General features: G+C 39.0%; 1 protein-coding gene across 8 annotated transcripts in view; it reads right to left on the reverse strand.

The window, feature by feature from the left end:
* SRPK2 (SRSF protein kinase 2) overlaps nt 1-23,160 on the reverse strand; it is a 300,854-nt gene that overhangs the window by 176,963 nt on the left and 100,731 nt on the right. Inside the window, exon 3 of one of the 8 annotated variants that reach the window (XM_066354339.1) lies at nt 9,185-9,248. The exons of the other annotated variants lie outside the window; for them this stretch is intronic. Within the exon in view, the coding sequence (XP_066210436.1) occupies nt 9,185-9,222 (38 nt within the window). The 5' untranslated portion in view covers nt 9,223-9,248. The remainder of the gene's footprint in view (nt 1-9,184; nt 9,249-23,160) is intronic. 8 annotated transcript variants of the gene reach the window in all.

The following is a 23,160-nucleotide window of genomic DNA, read 5'->3' on the forward strand; positions in this document are numbered from 1 at the left end:
TTTTCTTTTAATTGTAGCCATTATTATTCTTATAATACCTGTTTACATTTGTTCAAAACTTCCCTGATCTACAATTTGGGAAAAGATTCCTAGAAGTGAAAAGAAAGTGTCACTGCTGGTATACAAAATGATCTTGGGGGGATACTTAGGGCTTGGTATTGAATTACAATGAATCACATACAGAGAAAGTTACTCCTTTCCCAAGGTTCTTACTATCTGAGTATATCAAAGCACAAGTCTCACTTTGGTACCAATACATTTTTAAGCTCCTTTCTGAATTTCACCAACTTAAGTCCCCTTGTAAACAAAAGAGCATATGGTTCAAGTCTGAAGCTTCTATCAAACAACAGAATCTAGACAGGATTTAACAGTAATTGTTTTTAAAGGCAAATGACACTGGTTCTTCAGTTCTGGTAGGGATACAAATATTCATTTTAAAGAAAACTAGCCCTGGCCGGTTGGCTCAGTGGTAGAGCGTCGGCCTGGCGTGCAAGGGGTCCCGGGTTCGATTCCTGGCCAGGGCACACAGGAGAAGCGCCCATCTGCTTCTCCACCCCTCCCCCTCTCCTTCCTCTCTGTCTCTCTCTTCTCCTCCTGCAGCTGAGGCTCCATTGGAGCAAAGATGCCCGGGCGCTGGGGATGGCTCCTTGGCCTCTGCCCCAGGCGCTAGAGTGACTCTGGTCGCGACAGAGCGACGCCCCGGAGGGGAAGAGCATCTCCCCCTGGTGGTCAGAGCGTCGCCCCCTGGTGGGCGTGCCGGGTGGATCCCGGTCGGGCGCATGCGGGAGTCTGTCTGACTGTCTCTCCCCGTTTCCAGCTTCGGAAACACACACACACACACACACAAAAAAAAAAAAAAAAAAAAAAAAGAAAAAGAAAACTAACTTTTAAAAGGCATTATTAGAGCGCTACTGGACTTACTGGGAGGAGGTATAAAATCACTTCATAAGTTATATAAACGTCTAACCATTATGCACACACCTGAAACTAACATACATGTCAACTGTAAGTGAAAAATAATTAGACATTATAAAGTTTGTGTATATTTTGCCACAATTAAAATTAACAAAAAAGCATGATACTAAGTAAACAACAGTAGAGGGTGGAGTGCAACCATGACAGAAAGCACCAAGGTGATAGATGAAATGCTGACATTTGAGAAATAAATGGCTGTGGTATATATATTCCTAGTTTGGCAGAGATGAAAAGTGTTCAAATTTACTTTAATTTCCATCTTACATTAAAACAAATGTAAAAGAACATGTAATAATGAACTGTTCATTTTTATGGTGACAGGAAAATCTACAATTTGTGATCTTAACACTTGATCACTGTTTATGACTATAATGGACTATATATGATTTTATATAAACAGACGAATTATGTCTATATATGGCTATAGTTTATTAATGTATGCCAATACCACAAAAATAGATGACTCCTTATACCAAAAAGGTCTTACCACAAAGTTCATAATTTGTAAGCTGCAAATAATAATATAAAATAATTTTGTGATGAAACACTTCTATATTTAAGATTGTAAGTTAGGGCTAATAGTAAGTAAACCAGTAAGTGGACCAAATCATGTCATTGATACTCCTCACTGTCAAACAGCAGCTATGACAAATGCTACCAAGAAGAGGGACATGTTTCTATAAGGGCTTATAATAGGTGAAATTTGACCTAGGCAGGCTTCCTTGTGAGGAGAGGTATGTAAGCAGCAAAACAAGGCAGGAGGGACATGACCACAGGCAGAGGACTCTGGGACTGGAATGGAGAATTTGCATGCTCACTGGCACAGATATGGAGTTTACCTTTATGCCAAGAACAATGGGAAGAGAGCTGAAGGGCTTTTAAAGAAGAGTGACCTTCCTGATCAGATATGTGTCTCAGAGGTTTGCTCTAGCTGCCATGTGGCAACCTACCAAAGGGGGATCAGAAAACAAAGCCAAAAATTAAAACTAACAGCAAACAAAATAATTGAGAAACTTCTGCATCTAGACCAAATAAATAATGACCAACAGGAAGGAAACTCAAATATCCATTTTTGTAAACAGAAATAAAAAGACAATACAACCCTTTTATTTAGACATATGATATAAAAACTTTAGAGACTATAAACAATATAAAATTTAACACCTGTCATGTCAAAAAGTCAGAATTTCTTGGTTAGACCTAAGGTGGCCTCCCCCGCCTTAAGGCATTCCACGTAAAGAGGCCTGGGCTCTGGAAGGAGCCTCAAGGGGGGGCTGGGCACCGGAACCTGAGGCACTGCGTGCTCTCCCTTCCCAACCCGAGCTTTGAAAATGCTTTACAGCAGAGGTCCCAACCTTTTTTGGGCCACAGACCGGTTTAATGTCAGAAAATATTTTCACGGCCGGCCTTTAAGGTGGGGCAGATAAATGTAGCACGTGACCGAGACAAGCGTCAAGAGTGAGACTTAGACGGATGTAACAGGGAATCTGGTCATTTTTTAAAAATAAAACATCGTTCAGACTTAAATATAAATAAAACGGAAATAATGTAAGTTATTTATTCTTTCTCTGCGGACCGGTACCAAATGGCCCACGGACCGGTACCGGTCTGCGGCCCAGGGGTTGGGGACCACTGCTTTACATGATAGCTTTCTAATTAGGTTTAAGTGAAGAAATAGTTTTGCTACTGAAACCAAATCAGAAAACCAGTGTTGACACCTGTGGTCTCTAGGATACAGTTAAAAAGATTAGAATGCCTCAGTATTCTATGGTTCCTATTTGGGCTACACTTCTAATTCTGATGATCTCCTTCATGAAAGTCAGTAGTCAGAAATGTTCCCTATCTGCTTCTAATTCTCCTCAGAAAGGTTCCACCTCAGGGTAACATTGGAACACCCACCAGAATGTGAAAAGAAAGGATAAAAGGAGGAAACAGGTGGGGGAGACAGGAGAGGGAAAACAGAAAGAGTTTACAGTAGCAAGTTGGCTAGGACCTGGAGACACCACACTTGGTGTCAGATTAACACACACACTTTGGAAAACTGGTCGCGTCCACTAAAGCCAGCAATTGCACTCCTAGAATACACACAACAGATATGCAAGCATAAATCCATTCATCAAAAGACGTGTACAAATGCTCACAGCAGCACTATTTGTAATAACCAGAAACTGCAAACATTCCACATGCTTATCAAAATTAGAATGGTTAAGGCCTGACCTGTGGTGGCGCAGTGGATAAAGCATCGACCTGGAAATGCTGAGGTCACCGGTTCAAAACCCTGGGCTTGCCTGGTCAAGGCAAATATGGGAGTTGAAGCTTCCAACTCCTCCCCCCTTCTCTCTCTCTCCCTCTCTGTCTCTCTCTCTCTCTCCTCTCTAAAAATGAATAAACAAAATAAAATATTAAAAAAAATTAGAATGGTTAAATAAAGTGAGATAAATTCATATGTTGAATACAGCAATGAGACTGAATCAACAACTACACACAAACACATGGATGAATGTCACACAAGTAACAGGGAGGAGACAGACCAAGAGAGTAAGTATACAGAGCATTTTTTTAATTTATATATAATATTCAAAAACAAATACAACTCAAAAGTCATATGTGAAAATAATCTTAATCTTTATCTTAATACTAAAACCCAAAATGGCACTGGCTGGGTAGCACAGTTGGTTAGAGAGCATTGTTTCCACAGTCCGAGGTTGTGGGTTTGATCCTGGGTCAGAGCACACAAGAACCAACCAGTCAATGCATAGATAAGTGGAACAACAAGTCGATGCTTCTCTCTCTTTTTCTCCCTTTCTCTCTCTCTAAAACCAATCAATAAAGGCTGACCAGGCGGTGGCGTAGTGGATAGAGCGTCGAACTGGGATGCGGAGAACCCAGGTTTGAGACCCTGGGGTCGCCAGCTTGAGCGCGGGGTCATCTGGTTTGAGCAAAGCTCACCAGCTTGGACCCAAGGTCGCTGGTTTGAGCAAGAGGTTACTTGGTCTGCTGTAGTCCCACGGTCAAGGCACATATGAGAAAGCAATCAATGAACAACTAAGTGCCACAACAAGAAACTGATGATTGATGCATCTCATCTCTCTCTCCGTTCCTGTCTGTCCCTATTTATCCCTCTCTCTGACTCTCTCTGTCTCTGTAAAAAAAAAAAATATATATATATATATAATAAAATAAAATCAATCAATAAATATTTTTTAAACCCAAAATAAATTATAGACTTTAATATAAAGAGCCAAAAATTTCTATAAGTAAACCTAGCAGAAAACCTTAGTATCAATACTTTGGGGCCTGGCAAAGATTTCTCTGAAATAAATATAAACTGCTGAAGAAAAGAAATAAAAAATCTGGATTTCATAATGATCTATATCTATATGATCCATGCACTTTTCCACATATATCTTCAATAAAAATATTACTAAAAATTAAGTAAAATCAAAAGAAAGTGTAAGAACTGAGTGGAGGGAAGACAACACAATCAGTCACTGTCATCTCATCTCACCACTCAGGAAAAAAATCCGGGTAACTCTATCCTTCCAACAGAACAATGAAGCCAGCAGTGGCAGAGTGGGGTTTAGGAAAGAAACAGTTATCAGAAGCTGTCCTACTGTTCGAGCTGCAATGGGGAGGGGAATGGCAATGGAGAATCTTCTATAAAATCAGGCTCACCTCCCACAACTACTTAGTTCACCAGAGGCATGGAGGAAAGTATAGTCAAATAAGAGCAACTGAAAGACAGCTTGGTCCTACATCCTTTTCCATTGAATGTCTTTTACTTTCTTTCTCTCTTCAGCTCCCATTCTTTTTTTTTTTTTTTATTTCCTCCTTTTCTTTTTATTCTCCCAGGCTTCTCTTGCTTTCTGCAACCACGCATCATTATCATATGCCCTTTTTCTCTGCACTTAAGAGGCTCCAAAGTAAGAAATGGAATTAAAATACATACACAAAAATAGCACAGATTCTCTCCATGTTTCAAATGCCCTTATATTGGCCACAGAATATTTTTATATCATATTTTCTCCCTTCTTCTGAAAGAGGTAGTAGCAATTTGTCAATTCTAGTATGTGCTAACTATGTGGGGTGCCAATTATCTAGGCTACTTATCGTATTTATTCCAGTATAAGGATCCCTTTTAAAACCCCAAAAATGTAAAAAACAAACACATACAATAAGAAGTGATTCTTTTATTATCTGTTCCCTGAGAAAAATGCAAACCTTGTAGGCACTGATATTTAGTTAACTTTTGATTGTCAAGTCTACCAATTACAAAAACATCCATTTATGTTTACAATGAACAATAGCAGGTTGGGGCAAAGCTTAGTGTGGATGTGGAGTCTCAGGCCCTCCCTCACATCCACTGCGCAGTCCTCCCTGGAGTCGGTCTAAATCGGCAGGGAAATGTGGCTCTGAGCACTCTGGGCTCACCGCTTCTATATTAAGAGTTGTCCAATTTTGCTCATGAAGTTAACTGAAGCAGCAGCAATAAAATTTGACAATAATTTTAGTCCAGCAAACTGCTCTCTGTTCGCTCAGGATCTTTCCAGATGATTTGTCCGAGTCCTCCCAACAGCCATACCTTCCGTGTGTCCCCCAACCCTGCTTCAAACTGGTATTTAAAAGTGTTTAATAAGTGATCATTATCTTTTTTCTAGTTATTATTTGTTCTTACTACTTTTTTTTTTTTTTTTTTTGGTGACAGAGAGAGGGTCAGAGAGAGGGACAGATAGGGACAGACAGGAACGGAGAAATATAAGAAGCTTCAATTCTTTGTTGCAGCACTTTGGTTGTTCATTGATTGCTTTCTCCTATGTGCCTTGATGGGGGTGGTGTTAAAGCAGAGCCAGTGACCCCTTGCTCAAGCCAGTGACACCGTGCTCAAGCCAGTTGAGCCCACTCTCAAACCTCAGGGTTTCAAACCTGTGTCCTGCATGTCCCAAGGTGACACTCTATCCACTGGGCAAACATCTGGTCAGACTGTTATTACCACTCTTACTCCTCTTCCCCACCTACTCTATTCCATAAATTTCCAACTCTCGGGAGTGTTCTTAGACTGGAAAAGGCAAGAAACAAAAAATTGAAAACCTAGTTTATCTCTCCAAAATATAAAACAAACAAAAAGAAGTAACATTTTGTCACTTCACTGGATTTTGTCCTATGAATCAGCCATTCTGAACAGAACAGCAGTACTCTATGCCTCCCCTACAAAATGCCATTTGTTGAACCGCCACCATTCTGTTAAACATATAATTTTAAATTTCACAATGGTTTTGATATTAGTTATGATAACATTTTCAAATCTAGCCCCCTGCCCAAATATTCAATATTCCATTATCACATTACTTCAATAACATTTGTATTTTTCAATGAAAGACCTTACTTAAGAGTCTACAAAAATAATTTTTGTCTTACTTTTCCTGTTTTACAAAATTGTCTGAAAAAAATTAACAAACACTAGCTATCTCACAAGACTAGAAATTTCCATTAAGTGAATTATATAAAAAATAGAAATATTATCAGGAACATCAATCACATCACTGTCATAAGAAGTGTTGTTTCTCCACTTGGTTCCCTGAAACACCTACAATGCAGACAGTAGCAAAATCAATTACGGCAAATGATAACCTGGTTTCTTACAAACAAGTGGCTTTCCCTCTTTAAGGACAGAATACTGAGTTTCTTCATCGTTCCTATAAATATATAAATACATGGGAATACGGGCCATCTGTAAATTCCAAATATCTTTAAGACTCAGGTCATGCCTCAAGCAACTAACTTAAAAAATAAAACTAGTCAAAGACTTAAAATTTAGGTAACCAGTGAACAAGGAATCAACCCTTTGAGTAGTACGAACATTCATGTACAACCTCGTGTCTCCTGATGATCCAGATAACAAAAATTTTTATTTAAAAAATGTGTAAGGCGACATTTTAAAAAGGCTGTTCTTCTTGTTTCCATAAATTGGTTATCAAATAAATATGATTTTAAGTCAATAAAACTGTAACTGGAACTAATTTTATTTTTTTGAAAAAAAAAAAACACCTCACTCCTGGGGGTCAGCGAGCATGAAAAATCTCACTACTCAAAGGGTTAAGTAATGTGGTTGTAATGCCACTTGATACTATAAGCTACTAACTCCTGAACAGGGTACCTGTTACTAGGCCAGTTTTCTTTTTAACTTGGGATTCTTGTTTTTCAAGTTCTTGAAAACCAATTAAAAAACAAATAATGTGATTATTCATCACTGCATGACTTTTAAAAAGGAGGGGGAAGGACTGCTGTTTTTAATATATTTACATTAGCAAAACAATTTCTGTACTTACAAAGTGTTGGTTGACCCGCAAGCCCTATTTGTTACCCATTAATCAGCACACCTTAACTTCCAAATACATGTTTAAGATATTTAGAATATCAAACAAAGCAAGAGTAACAAACAACAAGCGAGCTCTGATAAAACTATATAAAGTTGTTATAAGCAAAGCAACTAATTTCTAAACTTTATACAGGGCCACATGCATCCTTCCTTTCCATCAAACTTAACCACAGGAGCTTAGGTAAAAAATTAATAATAATAATAAAGTAAATAAATGTAATCACCAAAATATTTTAGAATCTTTCCTTATAAGAATGTATTTTAACCATTAAATACCTCAACCATTTCTCAATAATATGTGTCCATTTTGTTCGACCCTCAATTTATCAATAGAGAATTCATGCTACTCAAAAAAGCCAAGATAATTATTGCTGTCGTCCCATCAAGAAGGCTCTTCCTAGTAACAAAACTCTTAACATTACAGTTGGCACCCGGACCATTCACTGTTGACACCACCACCCTCTCTCCTTCCAGCACCACCATTTTACTGGCAGAACATTCACAAGGCTGAAGATTTTTTTCATCTCAGCAAACAGAATGCTTAAAAACAATGGCTAGCCACAAACAGAAGTTAGAAGCTATATAAAAATAAACACAAGTATATAAATTTTTCTATTTTCAATCTCTAAAGGAAGCAGTAACATTTTCTATATTTGTAATGCCCTGAATTATAGCCAGGAGTCTTTCACCTAATTATACTAATAAATCGATTTAATGTCATCATTTTGTCATCAGATCATGTCCTCCATACACTAGTGTACTTTAATTAAATCCCTTTTACCATGTTACGTTCTTCACATTATTTTTTCCAGTGTTTTTCCTGTATCATTCCTTACTACCAAATTACCTCTATCATGCTTTCCTAAATATTAAATCTATGAACAAAAAAAGATAAACCTGAAAATTAACCACAGAAAAAATAAATCAGCATAACTAAAATACAAAATATCAACACTAAGTATAAACTATTAGTTACCAAGAGAAGGTAAGCATCAACTATATGTCCAAGAACCCCAATTTAAAACATTATGTAGGATGCAAAATTTTGATAAACAGAAGTGTACATAACATTTACATAGCAAAACAGACGACTACAGTCTCATTTCTGATGTGAGATAAAAAATACTTTAATTCTACTTAATAAGTAAATAGTCATTTTAAGGAAATATCTCCTTTCAGGTATAATTACTTGATTGACAGATAAAATAATTGCTTTAAAAATACTTGAGTCATTTTGTCCTTACCTGCAGGCATGAACCATTACTGCATGCAGTGACTGTTCCATTTCCTAGCACAGACTTGAAGAAGCATCATATCTCTCTTTCAGAATGTGACTAATCTGTGGGTTTGCAATTCCTAAGCTATTTACAAATGGCACTCCCCTTCCACATAAGAAAATATTTATTAAAACCAAAAGTCAAGTATTTTTAACCAAGATCTTGCAAACAGTGTTGGTAATTTTGTGTAGCAACAATCAAAATATAGTAAGAAAATCTGCTACTAACATTTCCTTAAAGAAAGCAAAAAAAATTTTTTGATAAGTAAATTATTTTTGAAAGCCTTCAACAGCTGTCACATATGAACCAGTGGTCTGCTATGTTATGGTGTGCATGCTGCAGCTGATTAAGCTTCACTATTTTCTAAAAAAAAAAATCAGTTATCCTTTGTAAAAGCACAACAGCTTGCCCAAATACACATCTTCAATACAGCACAATGACCCGCATGCAGTACAACACATTATGTAGCAAACTTGACAAGAGAAGAAAATCTGTCCCGGTTTGTTTCTTAGCAATGCTACACCATTAATTGTTCATGCAAGAGATGTAGCTGTACCTTTCTGAAGAGGACGACTTCTCAGAGTTAACTGACATCAGCAGCTCAATCTTCTGCTTGATTTCTGGAAAAATCAGAAAATATTCACAACCAAGATTGCCTGCTCTTGCTTCCAAGCCTTATATCATGAGATTTTTCTTCTCTAATCCCTTTTGTTCAAAACGAGGCCACAAGATTCGCAGTACTTCTGTTAGGACTGGGATTCAATGGTGCTATAAAGGGAAAAAGCTCCAGAGGCATCAGGCCTCGCTAAACTATGCACATGACTGTTTATGAAAGCAGGAAGTACCATTTCTTTTAGCAGAGGGGTGTTTTGCTTTTTTTTTTTAAGGTAGAACTAGCCGGGCTCTACAACAAGATTTTAAATGCAGCAAATTAAAATACAAACAAGAAATGCTAACAACTAGATTCAACACTAGGTAATTTGAGACGCCTGGGTAATAAAGTTACAGGCTGTAATGAACAGATATGCAACCCTTGGCTACTTCTATTTCACCAGCCCTGAAAAATATGGCTCAGTGAATCATTTTTGTCACTTAAGAATGAAATAGTAAACCAGAATCCCAATTTATAGATTAAAATTTTTTATCCTTTCTTATAATTTCCTGGTTGTCTTTAATTAAAGATATAGTTAGTGTCTATTCCCTAACTCCTTTAGAAAAAGACTTGTATTTTACACCTTAATCTTCCCCTCCTCCTTCACAGGAAAGCACAAGTGAACAGCAACACCCAGTCAGTTACCTAGCACATAATCTACTTCTCCTTTTAGGAAAGGGCTGACAATGCCATCTCAAACAAAAATGTACGTGCCAACTCAGCTTAATTAAGAAATTTTGTAATTGCCCGATATTGATTTAGAAAAAAAGATAACAGTAAAAGGGAAGAAGAGGTAAAAATATGAGGGAGGGGGAAAAAAGAAGGAAAACAACGAACATATTTCCTTTAAAATACTAATGATTAACTTAAAGTACATAATTTTACACTAATAAATCTGACATGGTCTTACTATTTCACATGTAAATCTGTCTTCCTTTCTGTAAATGCGTTTTCCTATTCATAACTAAAAATTCACATACCAAAAATAAAACAGTGCCACTGAAATGCTCTAGGGTAGGCAGTTTCAGGATTTTAAAGTATACTTCAATAGTCCTTTTTTTTGAGGGTAAAATAAATTTTAGTTCTTATGAATCCTGACTATAAAAACCAGAGGAATATGAAAAATGTGATGAAAAAGGGAATAAAAATTAGTTGCAAAAAACACAATGGACACAGACCGGAATATCCTCTTCATGTTGTTACAATAAGAATTTTTCCAGCTTGCTTAAGCTTACAACTTCACCCAATGAGCATTATAAAACTGGTACAAATAGCTAATGAGAAAACTGAATCTACCACAGGCGGTAGCCAAACCTAACAACTGGGAGAGAGCACTGTGGTAAATTGAGATGCTAATGAAACTCACCTTGGACTCTTCCCTATATTTACAAATCCTGGCACCTGGAACCAGACTGAATGCTCAGTAACATCCCTTCTGCCAGTTTAAAAAGAGCCCAGTGTACACGAGCTCACTCAGGCTCTGCTGCCAAGGAGGCACCTTCATCATTTTTAATTGCCATATGACCTTGAGGAAATCAACTCTCTAAGCCTCTATATCTTCTCCCATAAAATGGGGATAATTCCCATGTGAGGGGGCTGTTCTAAGGATTTAATGAAATAATCCATGAAAGTCATATAGTGTCTTGCTTGGCATGTAAGCCCTTCCTGCCTACCACTAGGTAGGTAGGTAGTTCATAGCAAAAGACAGTAATCCTAAATAAATATTTGTTGAATTAGTTAATGAGGTCTGTCCCGTTTTAAATAGCTTTTCCATAATTTTAATCCACCCTCTCCCTCTTACTATCAACACTTGCTACAACACCCACCTTTTATCACTTGAGTGTTATTGTATGTGAAAATTTAACTTTAACCACTACCCCAATCTCCCCATCTAGAAATTATTCCCAGGTAATCAACTAGTCACTTCAGAAATGAAGTTACATTTGAATCTGTCTTCGTCGTGGCAATTTTTTTATTACAAAAAGACGAAGTTCCCACTTTGGTGTCTCTATATAAAAGCTGTGCACTGAGCCTGAGAGACGCCAGCACTAAACGACTCAGCCCTGCTGAAGGCTGGACCCGTCCTACAACACGACAAATTTCAGTTAAAGCGCTAAACCATTTTCGGGCTGGTGATTTTGGGATCTCCAGACCAAATGGTTTCAAATAATACATGAAAAAGTTTCCAACATCATTTTCACATTTTCTTCAAACCTTCAGATTTGTTTATAGCTCCAGAAGGAGTAAAAGGCTCCAGAATGTTCACAAATACTAAGCTAACATCATATCCTCTCAGGCCCACATATCCCCCCCCCCCCCCCATGCTACTATCTACTCAATACCTTATCAATACCACCCACGGGTCTGATTTTAAGAACTGCAAACACCATGTCACTCACTGTTTCATTGCATCACAACACCTGTTGTAATCCTCAGGGGCTCTGATGTTCCTGTGGATATGACTTCCGAAAGCCCTTGCTAAGGCTGCAGCCTCCTCAACAGTCTCCTCATCGTCTCTTGAACCTCTGGTCACGTGAGTCATCTACTCCCATGACCACACTTAGCACACTCTCTTACACACACTGCAAATATTTCCCTAGAAGTAGATGGGCAGGTTTTTTTCATTGGTTTTAGAGAGAGAGGAAGAGGTAAGAGGGAAATGGGAGAGGGAAAGAGGGGAAAGAGGATAAGAGGGTAGAAGAGGGTGGGAGAGGGTGGAAGGGTGAGAGAGGAAGGGAGACGGGAAGAGAGAAACATCTGTCTGTTCACGTATGTGCCCTGACTGAGGATCAAACCACAACCTCTGCACATGGAGACAATGCGCCTAAGCCATCTCTGGCTAGGGATTGTTTTCTGTTTTAGTCACAGTATCCAGCATCCTGTACTTTATTTTTCTGCAATTAAATCCACTGATCTTTTCCTTTATGTTAAACTTAGACTTTCCCCATACCAAAAATTTTTAAATTGTCATCCTATTCTAATATGCTTTATAATTTTATTTTGCAAGTAAATCTTAGACACTTCTAGAATTTACTTTGGTCTATGAATTGATGAAAACTTCCAGTATACTTTTAAAGGTCACATTTTAATACTTTATACCTCACCTCACTCCCACAATTCTTAATTACCGTTTTCCACTCCTCAGTTCTTCCAAAGCAGCAGTATTTACAACTTTGTAAATACATTATTAATTCAAACATCCACTCTCTCCATTTATACATTCAAGCCAATGAGTACAAAAAAAAGCCACACTTCCTTATTTCACAAAGAAAATAAGCAAGTTGTAATTTGAGCATATTTCAAATTATGGTTAACTTGATTTTTTGTCATAATTTTGTCTTAACATTATAAAACAACACAAGAGGCCCTGGCCGGTTGGCTCAGCGGTAGAGCATCGGCCTAGCGTGCGGAGGACCCAGGTTCGATTCCGGCCAGGGCACACAGGAGAAGCGCCCATTTGCTTCTCCACCCCTCCGCCGCGCTTTCCTCTCTGTCTCTCTCTTCCCCTCCCGCAGCCAAGGCTCCATTGGAGCAAAGATGGCCCGGGCGCTGGGGATGGCTCTGTGGCCTCTGCCTCAGGCGCTAGAGTGGCTCTGGTCGCAACATGGTGACGCCCAGGATGGGCAGAGCATCGCCCCCTGGTGGGCAGAGCGTCGCCCCCTGGTGGGCGTGCCGGGTGGATCCCGGTCGGGTGCATGCGGGAGTCTGTCTGACTGTCTCTCCCCGTTTCCAGCTTCAGAAAAATGAAAAAAAAAATAAAAATAAAAATAAAAAAGAATAAAACAACACAAGAGTTTGCTTTGTATTTTAATGGTTTTGTTGTTATGATTCTCCTTCTAACTCTGGGTCTTTTGCTGGGTCATCTCTTTTCACTCAGACCTTAAAATGTTGGTGATGCTTGCATGACCCTCTTCTGACTCACTGACTCCTCTATCTACACCCTTGACCTTCACACCATAAAGGCACTGATGATGACCCAAGTCTGCACTTCTAGCCCAAGAGTCTCCTCTGCATCCCAGACCCTGGATCCTTCGACCCCACTAGATATTTTCACCTGGATGATGATCCTTACATGCCTCAAACTCACTGTCTAAAATGAACCTCATCAACTGCTCAATCTATGTATCAACAGCGTCTCCTTTTCTAGTCTTTACCTCAGTGAACAGCAACGTCATTTCCCTCACAAACCAGACATTTTTGAGGGACCCTAGACTATATAAAACCCTGCTTCATTTGGGATATCATCACCACTATTCTTCTTTTTATTGTATTTGTGCTCTGGAAACGCTGAGCTCTCCTCTGCGACTCCCCACACACACCATGTTTTCTCACACCGCCACGTCTTTTCTGACACAGTTTCCTCTCCCTGGAATGCCACTGTCCAGTTTGTTTGCCTTGCACACCCAACTCAATTCTCTAATTTCAGCCCAGCCAACACCTCCTCCCTGATATCTTCCCAGACAGAATACAGTTCTCCTCCTCTGCCCCTCTATCAACCACACATACTTGCATTACAGAATTACTAAAATATAGACATTACTTGTTTAACTCCCCATTGAAACCACAGCTTCCCTAAAGGCAGGGAACTAAATTTTCACTTCAATCCCACTTATTTGTTGATACTTTCATGGTCATCTTAGCCTATTCTAGTCTAGATAGTGTTAAAGTTACAGCCTAGCTAAGTTAATTTCCTTAAATATACATTTCTAGATACAGTTAATCAGAGAGTCAACAACAGCAGAACTAGGATACGCTCACATCATCTAAATGAAACACATGAATTTATAAAGAAGAAATTTGAAGGGAAAAAATATAAAATGGTGGAAATAACATTACCTTCTCCAAAAGATTACTTTCTCTGAGACCTATAGCTAAATTTCTAAGGAACTAGCAACCCAGCTAACACATTTCAGCCTTCTTTGTATCAGTTTTAAAATGCTATTTTCTCACATCTCTAATCAGGCAAAATCATTGCTATTAGTTGGCTTTCTTAAATAAAATAACTGGTTAGTATGTAACATCATATTCTTCTTAGTCATCACCTTATATACCAAGAAAGACAAAGCAACCCAGTGGAATTTTCCAGTAATTTTCTTCAATCTACAAACTTTCATGATATCCCTTTATTCTCATTATACTCACTTTAAAAGATACTCAAATTACTTGTAAAGATGAGTAGTTTACTGTTCAGTAACAGCTTACTATCTCTGATATTTCACTTTCCACTTAGTCACAGGAGTTTGAAGACTCCTGGCACACTTAGGGCTATGAGTCCAGAACTGAGTCAATCTGTATGAACTCTGACCAGCAACAGCAGTTACCAATAACTACTTTTAAAACTAAGTCCAATAAAGAAGGTGCTTCCAAGATTCAGATAACCTAGAAGAGAAACTGGACAGCCCTTAATACACCTGGAATCCTAAGAGCAATAGCAGCCTCAGGCTACACAGAGATGCCACAGAGATGTTAGGCTTCCGGGTCCTGAGATCACTGAACACCAGGCAGGAGTGAGACAGCACCTTTATTTTTATATTATGGGAATTAAGATAATAATTGGACAAATAGTTGTACCTAAATTCTTAGACTTATATCCTTTTTCTACAGATGTTATTACAACAGATTTACTAAACTTCCTTTCATTTTCCATCTTCATTACATGATTATTTTACAAATCTGATTTTTATTTGGGGTATATATAAGGAAGATTTTTTTTTTAAATGCTACCTATATATATATATTTGGAACCATTTCAGGCAACAAGAATCAGGTATGTGCTCGGGTTACCTCATATGACAATACTGCAAAACTAGAAAATGCCTCAGCACCAGAACCTTGTTCAGAAGGAAGGGCAGCTCTTGAATCAGTTAATGTCACCGAGTGTCCAACGCGATGGCTCTCCACCTGGACGCTTCACTTATTCTGGCAGATCAACACCTCTTGTTCCGAATTCCTTTTCTCCCATCACCACCAACTAACAGCTTCTCCTCTGTATCCCCATGTGTATGTCCTGCTGCCACAAGGTGCAGGCTTAGGGCCTTCTCCCCCGAGGTCTCCAGTTAAGTTTCCAAGTATTTTTCAGGGATTCCTATATAACTGCAAAAAGGGGCCTGCAGGCAGTTCTCTGACTCAGATGTCAATTCCTAATATTATTATCCAGGTCCAAATATCATAGGAAAATATCATAGGAAGGAGATTCAAAAAACTGACACATAAGAGAGCCTCCATGAAGGGGTAGGAGTAAAAGCAAGCTCTCTGAGACACCTAGGAAGATCAACACCATAAAGATCAGTCCAGCCTAGGCCCTGGCCGGCCGGCTCAGTGGTAGAGCGTTGGCCCGGTGTGTGGAAGTCTCGGGTTCGATTTCCATTAGGGCACACAGAAGTGGTGCCCATCTGCTTCTCCACCCCTCCCCCTTTCCTTCCTCTCTGTCTCTCTCTTCCCTCCCGCAGCCATGGCTCCAATGGAGTTAAAGTTGGTCTGGGCACTGAGGATGGCTCCATGGCCTCCACCTCAGGCGCTAGAATGGCTCCAGTTGCAGTGGAGCAACGGCCCAGATGGGCAGAGCATCGCCCCCTGGTGGGCATGCCGGGTGGATCCCGGTCAGGCGCATGTAGGAGTCTATCTGACTGCCTCCCTGCTTCTAATTTCCTGGGGGGGGGGGGGGGGGATACAAAAAAAAATTAATGATTATCACCAGGCTGTATCCCCACCTATCAAATGCCTTTCCTGTCAGTCTCTCACTGATAGTCATAAATCCCAACAATTCAAATCCAGACAAAAGCGAAAAATGAAACTCTGCAATAAAAAGATGCAACATTTGACAAAGTTGATGAGAGATTTTATCAAAGACTAACAAGGGTTAAAAAAAAAACCCACCTATTAAATAGTCTGCAAAATGGCCTTCATTACAGCTGCATTATTAAAAGCTACCCAATCATAATATATAAAATTTAGTATGAGTGTTCAGACATCTTCACTTCGGAGCATTCCTGAGATTGAAAACAAAAACAAAAACACTTAGTATGAAAAATATATGTCAAAAACAGTCAACACGGTAGATTCTTTGTTCATTCTAAAACTCAGTACGTATTTTTCAATTACAACTTAAGCTTACTTTCAGAATCTAATTTTATATTTCAAGACAAAAAAAAAATCTCAATTTCACCCCCATTCCTTAAAAGTACTGTTTTACCAGTATCAAATTTCCTCCTGCCTGAATTCCAAAACAAAATTATAATACTTACGCCTCTGAATACAGTGCAGTGCCAGGTGACTAGAATGTGTTCACCCCAAACTCTGCAGTGGGGGGAGGAGCTGGAGACTGGAGGAGGGGGGGCCTCTCAACTGCTTCCATTTCCCGTCTACAGTTCTCAAGGTAGCTGCAGCTGCCCCACTTATCAGAAACTTCATTTACTCTAGGAAATGTTTTTCCTTCTGTCACTTTTTAAATTACTATTCTGAGTACAATTTATAACCCAAAAGAAATACTATTTTTTCCTAAAATTTGATTTATTGATTTTATGGGGGGGGGGCAAGAAGTATCAACTCATAGTTGTTTCACTCTAGCCGTTCATTGCTTGCTTGTCGTATGAGCCTTGACCAGGTAAACCCAGGGTTTTGAACAGGTGACCTCAGCGTTCCAGGTCAGCGCTCGCTCTATCCACTGTGCTACCAGCAGCCAGGCACTAGTTTATTTTTTTAACAAAGTTTGTTATCGATTCCTATATTCTAGCAAAAAAAGTTGATCAGTCCCCTCAAACTGGGGTTCCCACCCTCAACCACCCCCGGAAGCCAGCAACGAGAAGGCAGAGAAAAGAAGAGGCAGCTGCTCAAGCCCAAGACCCCAGATCACCCATCATAATACCATTTGGAGCACGTTTAAAACTTTACAGTCCATCATATAGTATTGCTAACTGTTATGTTTTTCTTTTGGTTATTTCGAGTTGAAAATTTTCAAGAACTAAATACAAAAATGCATTAAAGCAGAATAATATATGAATGCTTAAATATGTTCCTAATTTTATTAACCTCACATCACTACCCTCTATTAGCAGTGAAATGTAATGAAACTAATCCCTGAAAACTGCCTACAGGCTTCTCACCACAGCAGAGGATCATTAATAGTTAATCCAGCCACTAAACAGACAAAGGCGCTCTTACCCCGACTCTGTTGGGGAAACAGAAGAAGTAACAAGTTCTTAGATAACTGAGCTGTTGTTACACTCAGGGTGAGAGCCAATGCTCTGTTCATCATGAGGCCAAGCGTTAAAGCTATCTCTGTTTAACACTCAAAAAGTTCATTTCACTTGTCTATTTTTCTGAAACAATATATAAATTTTTAGAAATTACATCACAGAATAGTCAGAAAAGGGAAGTATTTTTACAATTCTAACTAAAAGATAATTTTTAAAATATTTTTAAAGATTTTATTTACTGGTTATATTTATTTATTTGTTTGTTTGTTTGTTTATTTATTTAAACCATAAGAGACAGGCAGAGAGAGACACATACAGACAGACAGGAAGAAAGATAAGAAGTATCAACTCATAATTGTGTCACATGGTTGTTTATTGACTGTTTTCTCATATGTGCCCTGGCCCGGGGCTCCAGCAGAGCCAGTGATCCCTTGATCAAGCCAGCGCCCCCACACTCAAGCTGACAACCCTGTGCTCAAGCCCAATGAGCCCGTGGCTCAAGTGGGCACCCTCAGGGTTTTGAACCTGGGTCCTCAGCTTCCCGAGACAACACTCTATCCACTGCAGTACCGCCTGGTCAGGATATTTATCGATATTAGAGAGAGAGAGAAAGAGAGAGATGGGGAGTGAGGAATGGGAAGCATCAACTCGTAGTAGTTGCTTCTTGTACGTGCCTTGACAGGGCAAGCTTAGGGTTTTGAACTAGAGACCTTGGATTTGGATAAAGCATTCCAAATCGACACTTTATCCACTGTACCACCATAAACCAGGCAAAGATAATTTTTCATACTAGACATTAATATACAACTGAAATACCTGGTTCTCTAATATTGTGAATTATGATTTCATAAACTAAGGCACTTTAATTTCATTTATAATTGTGGCATATAAAAGACTGTGAGCTCACCAAGGCAACAAATACCTGCTTTCCAACTCCTTTCTTTAGTAAGCCACAGTCCACCATTCAATCATCTTAAAAAAAATTTCAGTACAGTAAGAGGTGGCAAAATTATTGTGCAAGGCTTATTTACATGTATAAGAAAACAATAATAAAAAAGACAGAAAGCAATCCATATCAAAATATGTGCTGTAAGGAGAAAATAATGTCCCTAACCCCTAATTCACATTAACTTTCAAATTTAAAAACTGAAATTGCTGTGATATAGTCCAATTTTTCTACCCTTCTACAATCCCTCAGTACCAACAAGGACTAACCTAGGTGATACTTTAGCAGGGAAGAGTATGTCTTAAATATATGTAAGACAACATTCCTTCCCTTGGAGAATTCATGATATATATTTAACATTTAGCTTGAATTATCAGGCTTCTTTAACCCCTTTAATGAGTTCATTTAATCCACACAACAATTGGGGAAAATAGGTACTTAATTTCCATTTTACATGTGCAGAAAGTGAAGCTTTGAAAAAAATTTGTTAAAGATTCCAGAGCTAAACAATTTCATTTATAACTGCATCAAAAATAAATTAACAAAATACTTAGGAAGAAATTTAACCAAGGAAATGAGACTTGTATACAGAAAACTATAAAACACTACTGAAAGAAATTAAAGAACTAAATAAATGGAAAACATCTGTGTTTTTGGAATCAAAGACTTACTAAAATCATGACGGCAGTACTCCCCAAACTTATCTACAGATTCCTACAATCCCTATCAAAATTCCAAATGTCACCTGACCAGTGGTGGCACAGTGGATAAAGTGTCAACCGAGAATGCTAAGGTCACCAGTTCAAAGCCCCTGGATCAAAGGTCCAAGGTCGCTGGCTCTGAGCACTAGCTCTTCAGCAAGGGGACACTGGCTTGGCCCTAGTTAAGGCACATACAAGAAGCAATCAATGTACAACTAAAGTGAAAGAAACTACAAATTGATGCTTCTCAGTCACTCTGTCTCCTTTCCTGTCTACCTCTCTCTCGAAAACAAAACAAGAACAAACAGCAAACACCTCCAAGTGCCTTATTTACAGAAATAGGCCAGGTGAGCCTAAAATTCACATGGATAGCCAAAAAAAAGAAAAAAAAACCCAACATAAAATAAAGAACAAAATCGGGGGACTCACACATCTCATTTTCAAAACTTCTATAAAGCTATAGTAATCAAAACAATGTGGAACCAGCATAAGGATAGACAGGCATACTGTATATACAACGGAATAGAATTAGAGTCCCTGAATAAACCCTCACACTGTGATCTACTGATTTTCAACAGGAGTGCCAAAGTCATTAAATGGAAAAAGAACAGTCTCTTCAAAAGATGATGCTAAATAACTGGATATTCATATGTAAATGAATAAAGCTGAACTCCTACCCAACACAATATATAAAAATTAACTCAAAATGGATCAAAGACCTAAATACATATAAAGGTTAAAACCATAAAACTCTTGAAAGGTATATTGTTGCAAATCTTCATGAGTTTTGATTAGGCTTGAATATCTTAAATATAACACCAAAAGAACAAGGAACATACAAATAGATAAATGGAAAATCATAAAAATGTAAAACTTTTGTGTATCAAAGGATACTATCAAGAAACAAGGTTAATTTGCAGAATGGGAGCAAATATAAGCAAATCATATTTTACATCGATAGAAGATTAGAGTATATAAAGAACTCTTGCAACTCAGCAATGGAAAAACCTAACAACCCAATTAAAAAATAGGCAAAGGATTTAAATACAGATTTCCCCAAATAAATATCAATGGCCATGAAAAGAAACTTATATACATGAAATAATACTCAACATTGTCATAAGAGAAATGCAAATCAAAACAACAATGATATTCCACTTTATACCTACACCAGGGTGGCTATAATCAAAAAGATATTAACAAGTTTTGGCGAGGATATGGAGGATTTTGAAAGTTCATGCACTGCTGGTGAGAATGTCAAATGGTACCTGCTCTGGAAGACAATCTGGCAGTTCTTTAAAAACCATATAAGCCAGCAACTCCCCAGAACAAGTGAACACATATGTTCATACTGTTCACACAAAAACTTGTACACAAATGTTCATAATAGTGTTATTCATAACAAAAAAGTGGAAATAACCAGTAAGTTCATCAACTGATGAATAGAAAAACAAAACGTGGTATATCCACACATAAAAAGAATGGAGTACTGACATATGCTACCACACGAATGAATCTTGAAAACACTAGAGACTGAAACAAGCCAGACACAAAACACACATTGTATGATCTATTTAGATGAAATGTCCAGAACAGGAAAACTAAAAGAGACAGAAATTAAATCTCGGGGCTAAAAGGAGGGAAAATGGGGAGTGTCTGCTAACATTGGTTTCTGCAGGCATTAGACAATGGTAATGTTTTTACAACATTATATATAATGCTAAAAGCCACTGAGTTGTATACTTTAAAATGGTTTTCTTTAAAAGGTAACTTACATGAACTTTATTTCAATTTTTTTTTTTCTTTTTTTTTCTTTTCATTTTTTTGAAGCTGGAAACAGGGAGAGACAGTCAGACAGACTCCCGCATGCGCCCGACCGGGATCCACCCGGCACGCCCACCAGGGGCGACGCTCTGCCCACCAGGGGGCGATGCTCTGCCCATCCTGGGCATCGCCATGTTGCGACTAGAGCCACTCTAGCGCCTGGGGCAGAGGCCAAGGAGCCATCCCCAGCGCCCGGGCCATCTTTGCTCCAATGGAGCCTTGGCTGCGGGAGGGGAAGAGAGAGACAGAGAGGAAGGCGCGGCGGAGGATTGGAGAAGCAAATGGGCGCTTCTCCTGTGTGCCCTGGCCGGGAATTGAACCCGGGTCCTCCGCACGCTAGGCCGATATTTCAATTTTTTAAAAAAGGATTCTAGAGCTAGTAAGTGGCTGAGCCAGGATACGAACCCAAGCGGTATAGCTTCCAAAGCCTAGCTCCACAGCTGTGCGGCAGAGCCTGCAAGGAAGAAGTGATCAGTCCACCTGAGGAAAAGGAATGGTCAGAGAAAGCATGAGGACTTGGTTACAAGGGTTAGGAGGACTTGGCCAAGTGAAGAAACTCCCACTCTAAACGGTAATATGGGCTGTCCAAGTTATTCTGGTTACCAGCGGGAGTGAGGCAGGTATCGCTAGGAAATGAAGTCAGCAATCCTAGCAGGAGTTTGTTCTTAGAGCATGTTACATGTCTTAAAAAGAACTCTTGGATTCACACAAGGTAGAAATATAACCAACTATACAGCCAAAACTAAAATAAGAGATTAAGCAGGTGAATGCAATTTAAAAGCAAACTTTGTAAATGTTATGTCATGCTAAGCCTAAAATATTAAACTTCATGAAGCTACTTAGAAGGCTCATCAGTTCTCCACAATTCATTTTGCATCTGTGTACTCACACTATACCCCTCAGGAACTGTGCCAATTATCACTTCACTCATTTAAAAATCCTAAAATTCTTTTTTTTTTAATTTTTTTAATTTTTTTGTATTTTTCTGAAGCTGGAAACGGGGAGGCAGTCAGACAGACTCCTGCATGTGCCCGACCAGGATCCACCTGGCACGCCCACCAGGGGGTGATGCTCTGCCTATCTGGGGCATCGCTCTGTTGTGACCAGAGCCATTCTAGCGCCTGAGGCAGAGGCCACAGAACCATCCTCAGCGCCTGAGCCAACCCTGCTCCAATGGAGCCCTGGCTGCAGGAGGGGAAGAGAGAGACAGAGAGGAAGGAGAGGGGGAGGGGTGGAGAAGCAGATGGGCGCTTCTCCTGTGTGCCCTGGCCAGGAATCGAACCCGGGGCTCCTGCATGCCAGGCCGACGCTCTACCACTGAGCCAACTGGCCAGGGCTCAAATCCTAAAATTCTTACCTCAAGCATCAGCCATCCCTTATTTCTATAAAAATTCCTAACAGCAGCAACCAATAGTAAATAAAGTATATGTCCATGGCTTTGTTGCTTTGCAAAATGTTATGAAGGTCATCAAACACTTTAGCAAAACAAACCGAGGCTACTTTATTTTTGTCTTGCTGTCTGTGAGATTTCCCACCAAATACATGAACATAAAATCTGAACTAGTTCTCCACTTTAATATGCAACAATAAAAATAATAATAATATGCAAAGTCAATATACAGGGCCTTAAACATATCAAGGACACAAAAAAATCTTAGCTTTCTTTGTTATACCAGTGACCTTGAATCAATATTCCAGAGTAAAGTTCTTTATCCATATCATCTTTAGTCATATACTGAGTTACTTGTTTCTGGTCACTTAAAAAGTATTTTAAGGCCCTGGCCGGTTGGCTCAGCGGTAGAGCGTAGAGCGTCGGCCTGGCATGCGGGGGACCCGGGTTTGATTCCCGGCCAGGGCACATAGGAGAAGCGCCCATTTGCTTTTGAAACCATAAGTGTCTTAGAAGAAAACATAGGCAATAAGCTCTCCGACATCTCTCGCAGCAATATATTTGCCGATTTATCTCCATGGGCAAGTGAAATAAAAGACAGGATAAACAAATGGGACTATATCAAACTAAAAAGCTTTTGCACAGCTAAAGACAATATGAACAGAATAAAAAGGCAAACCACACAATAGGAGAACATATTAGACAATACGTCTGATAAGGGGTTAATAACCAAAATTTATAAAGAACTTGTAAAACTCAACACCAGGAAGATAAACAGTCCAATCAAAAAATGAGCAAAAGAAATGAATAGACACTTCTCCAAA

This window comes from Saccopteryx leptura, chromosome 12, assembly GCF_036850995.1.
Source record: "Saccopteryx leptura isolate mSacLep1 chromosome 12, mSacLep1_pri_phased_curated, whole genome shotgun sequence".
NCBI classification, from domain to species: domain Eukaryota; kingdom Metazoa; phylum Chordata; class Mammalia; order Chiroptera; family Emballonuridae; genus Saccopteryx; species Saccopteryx leptura.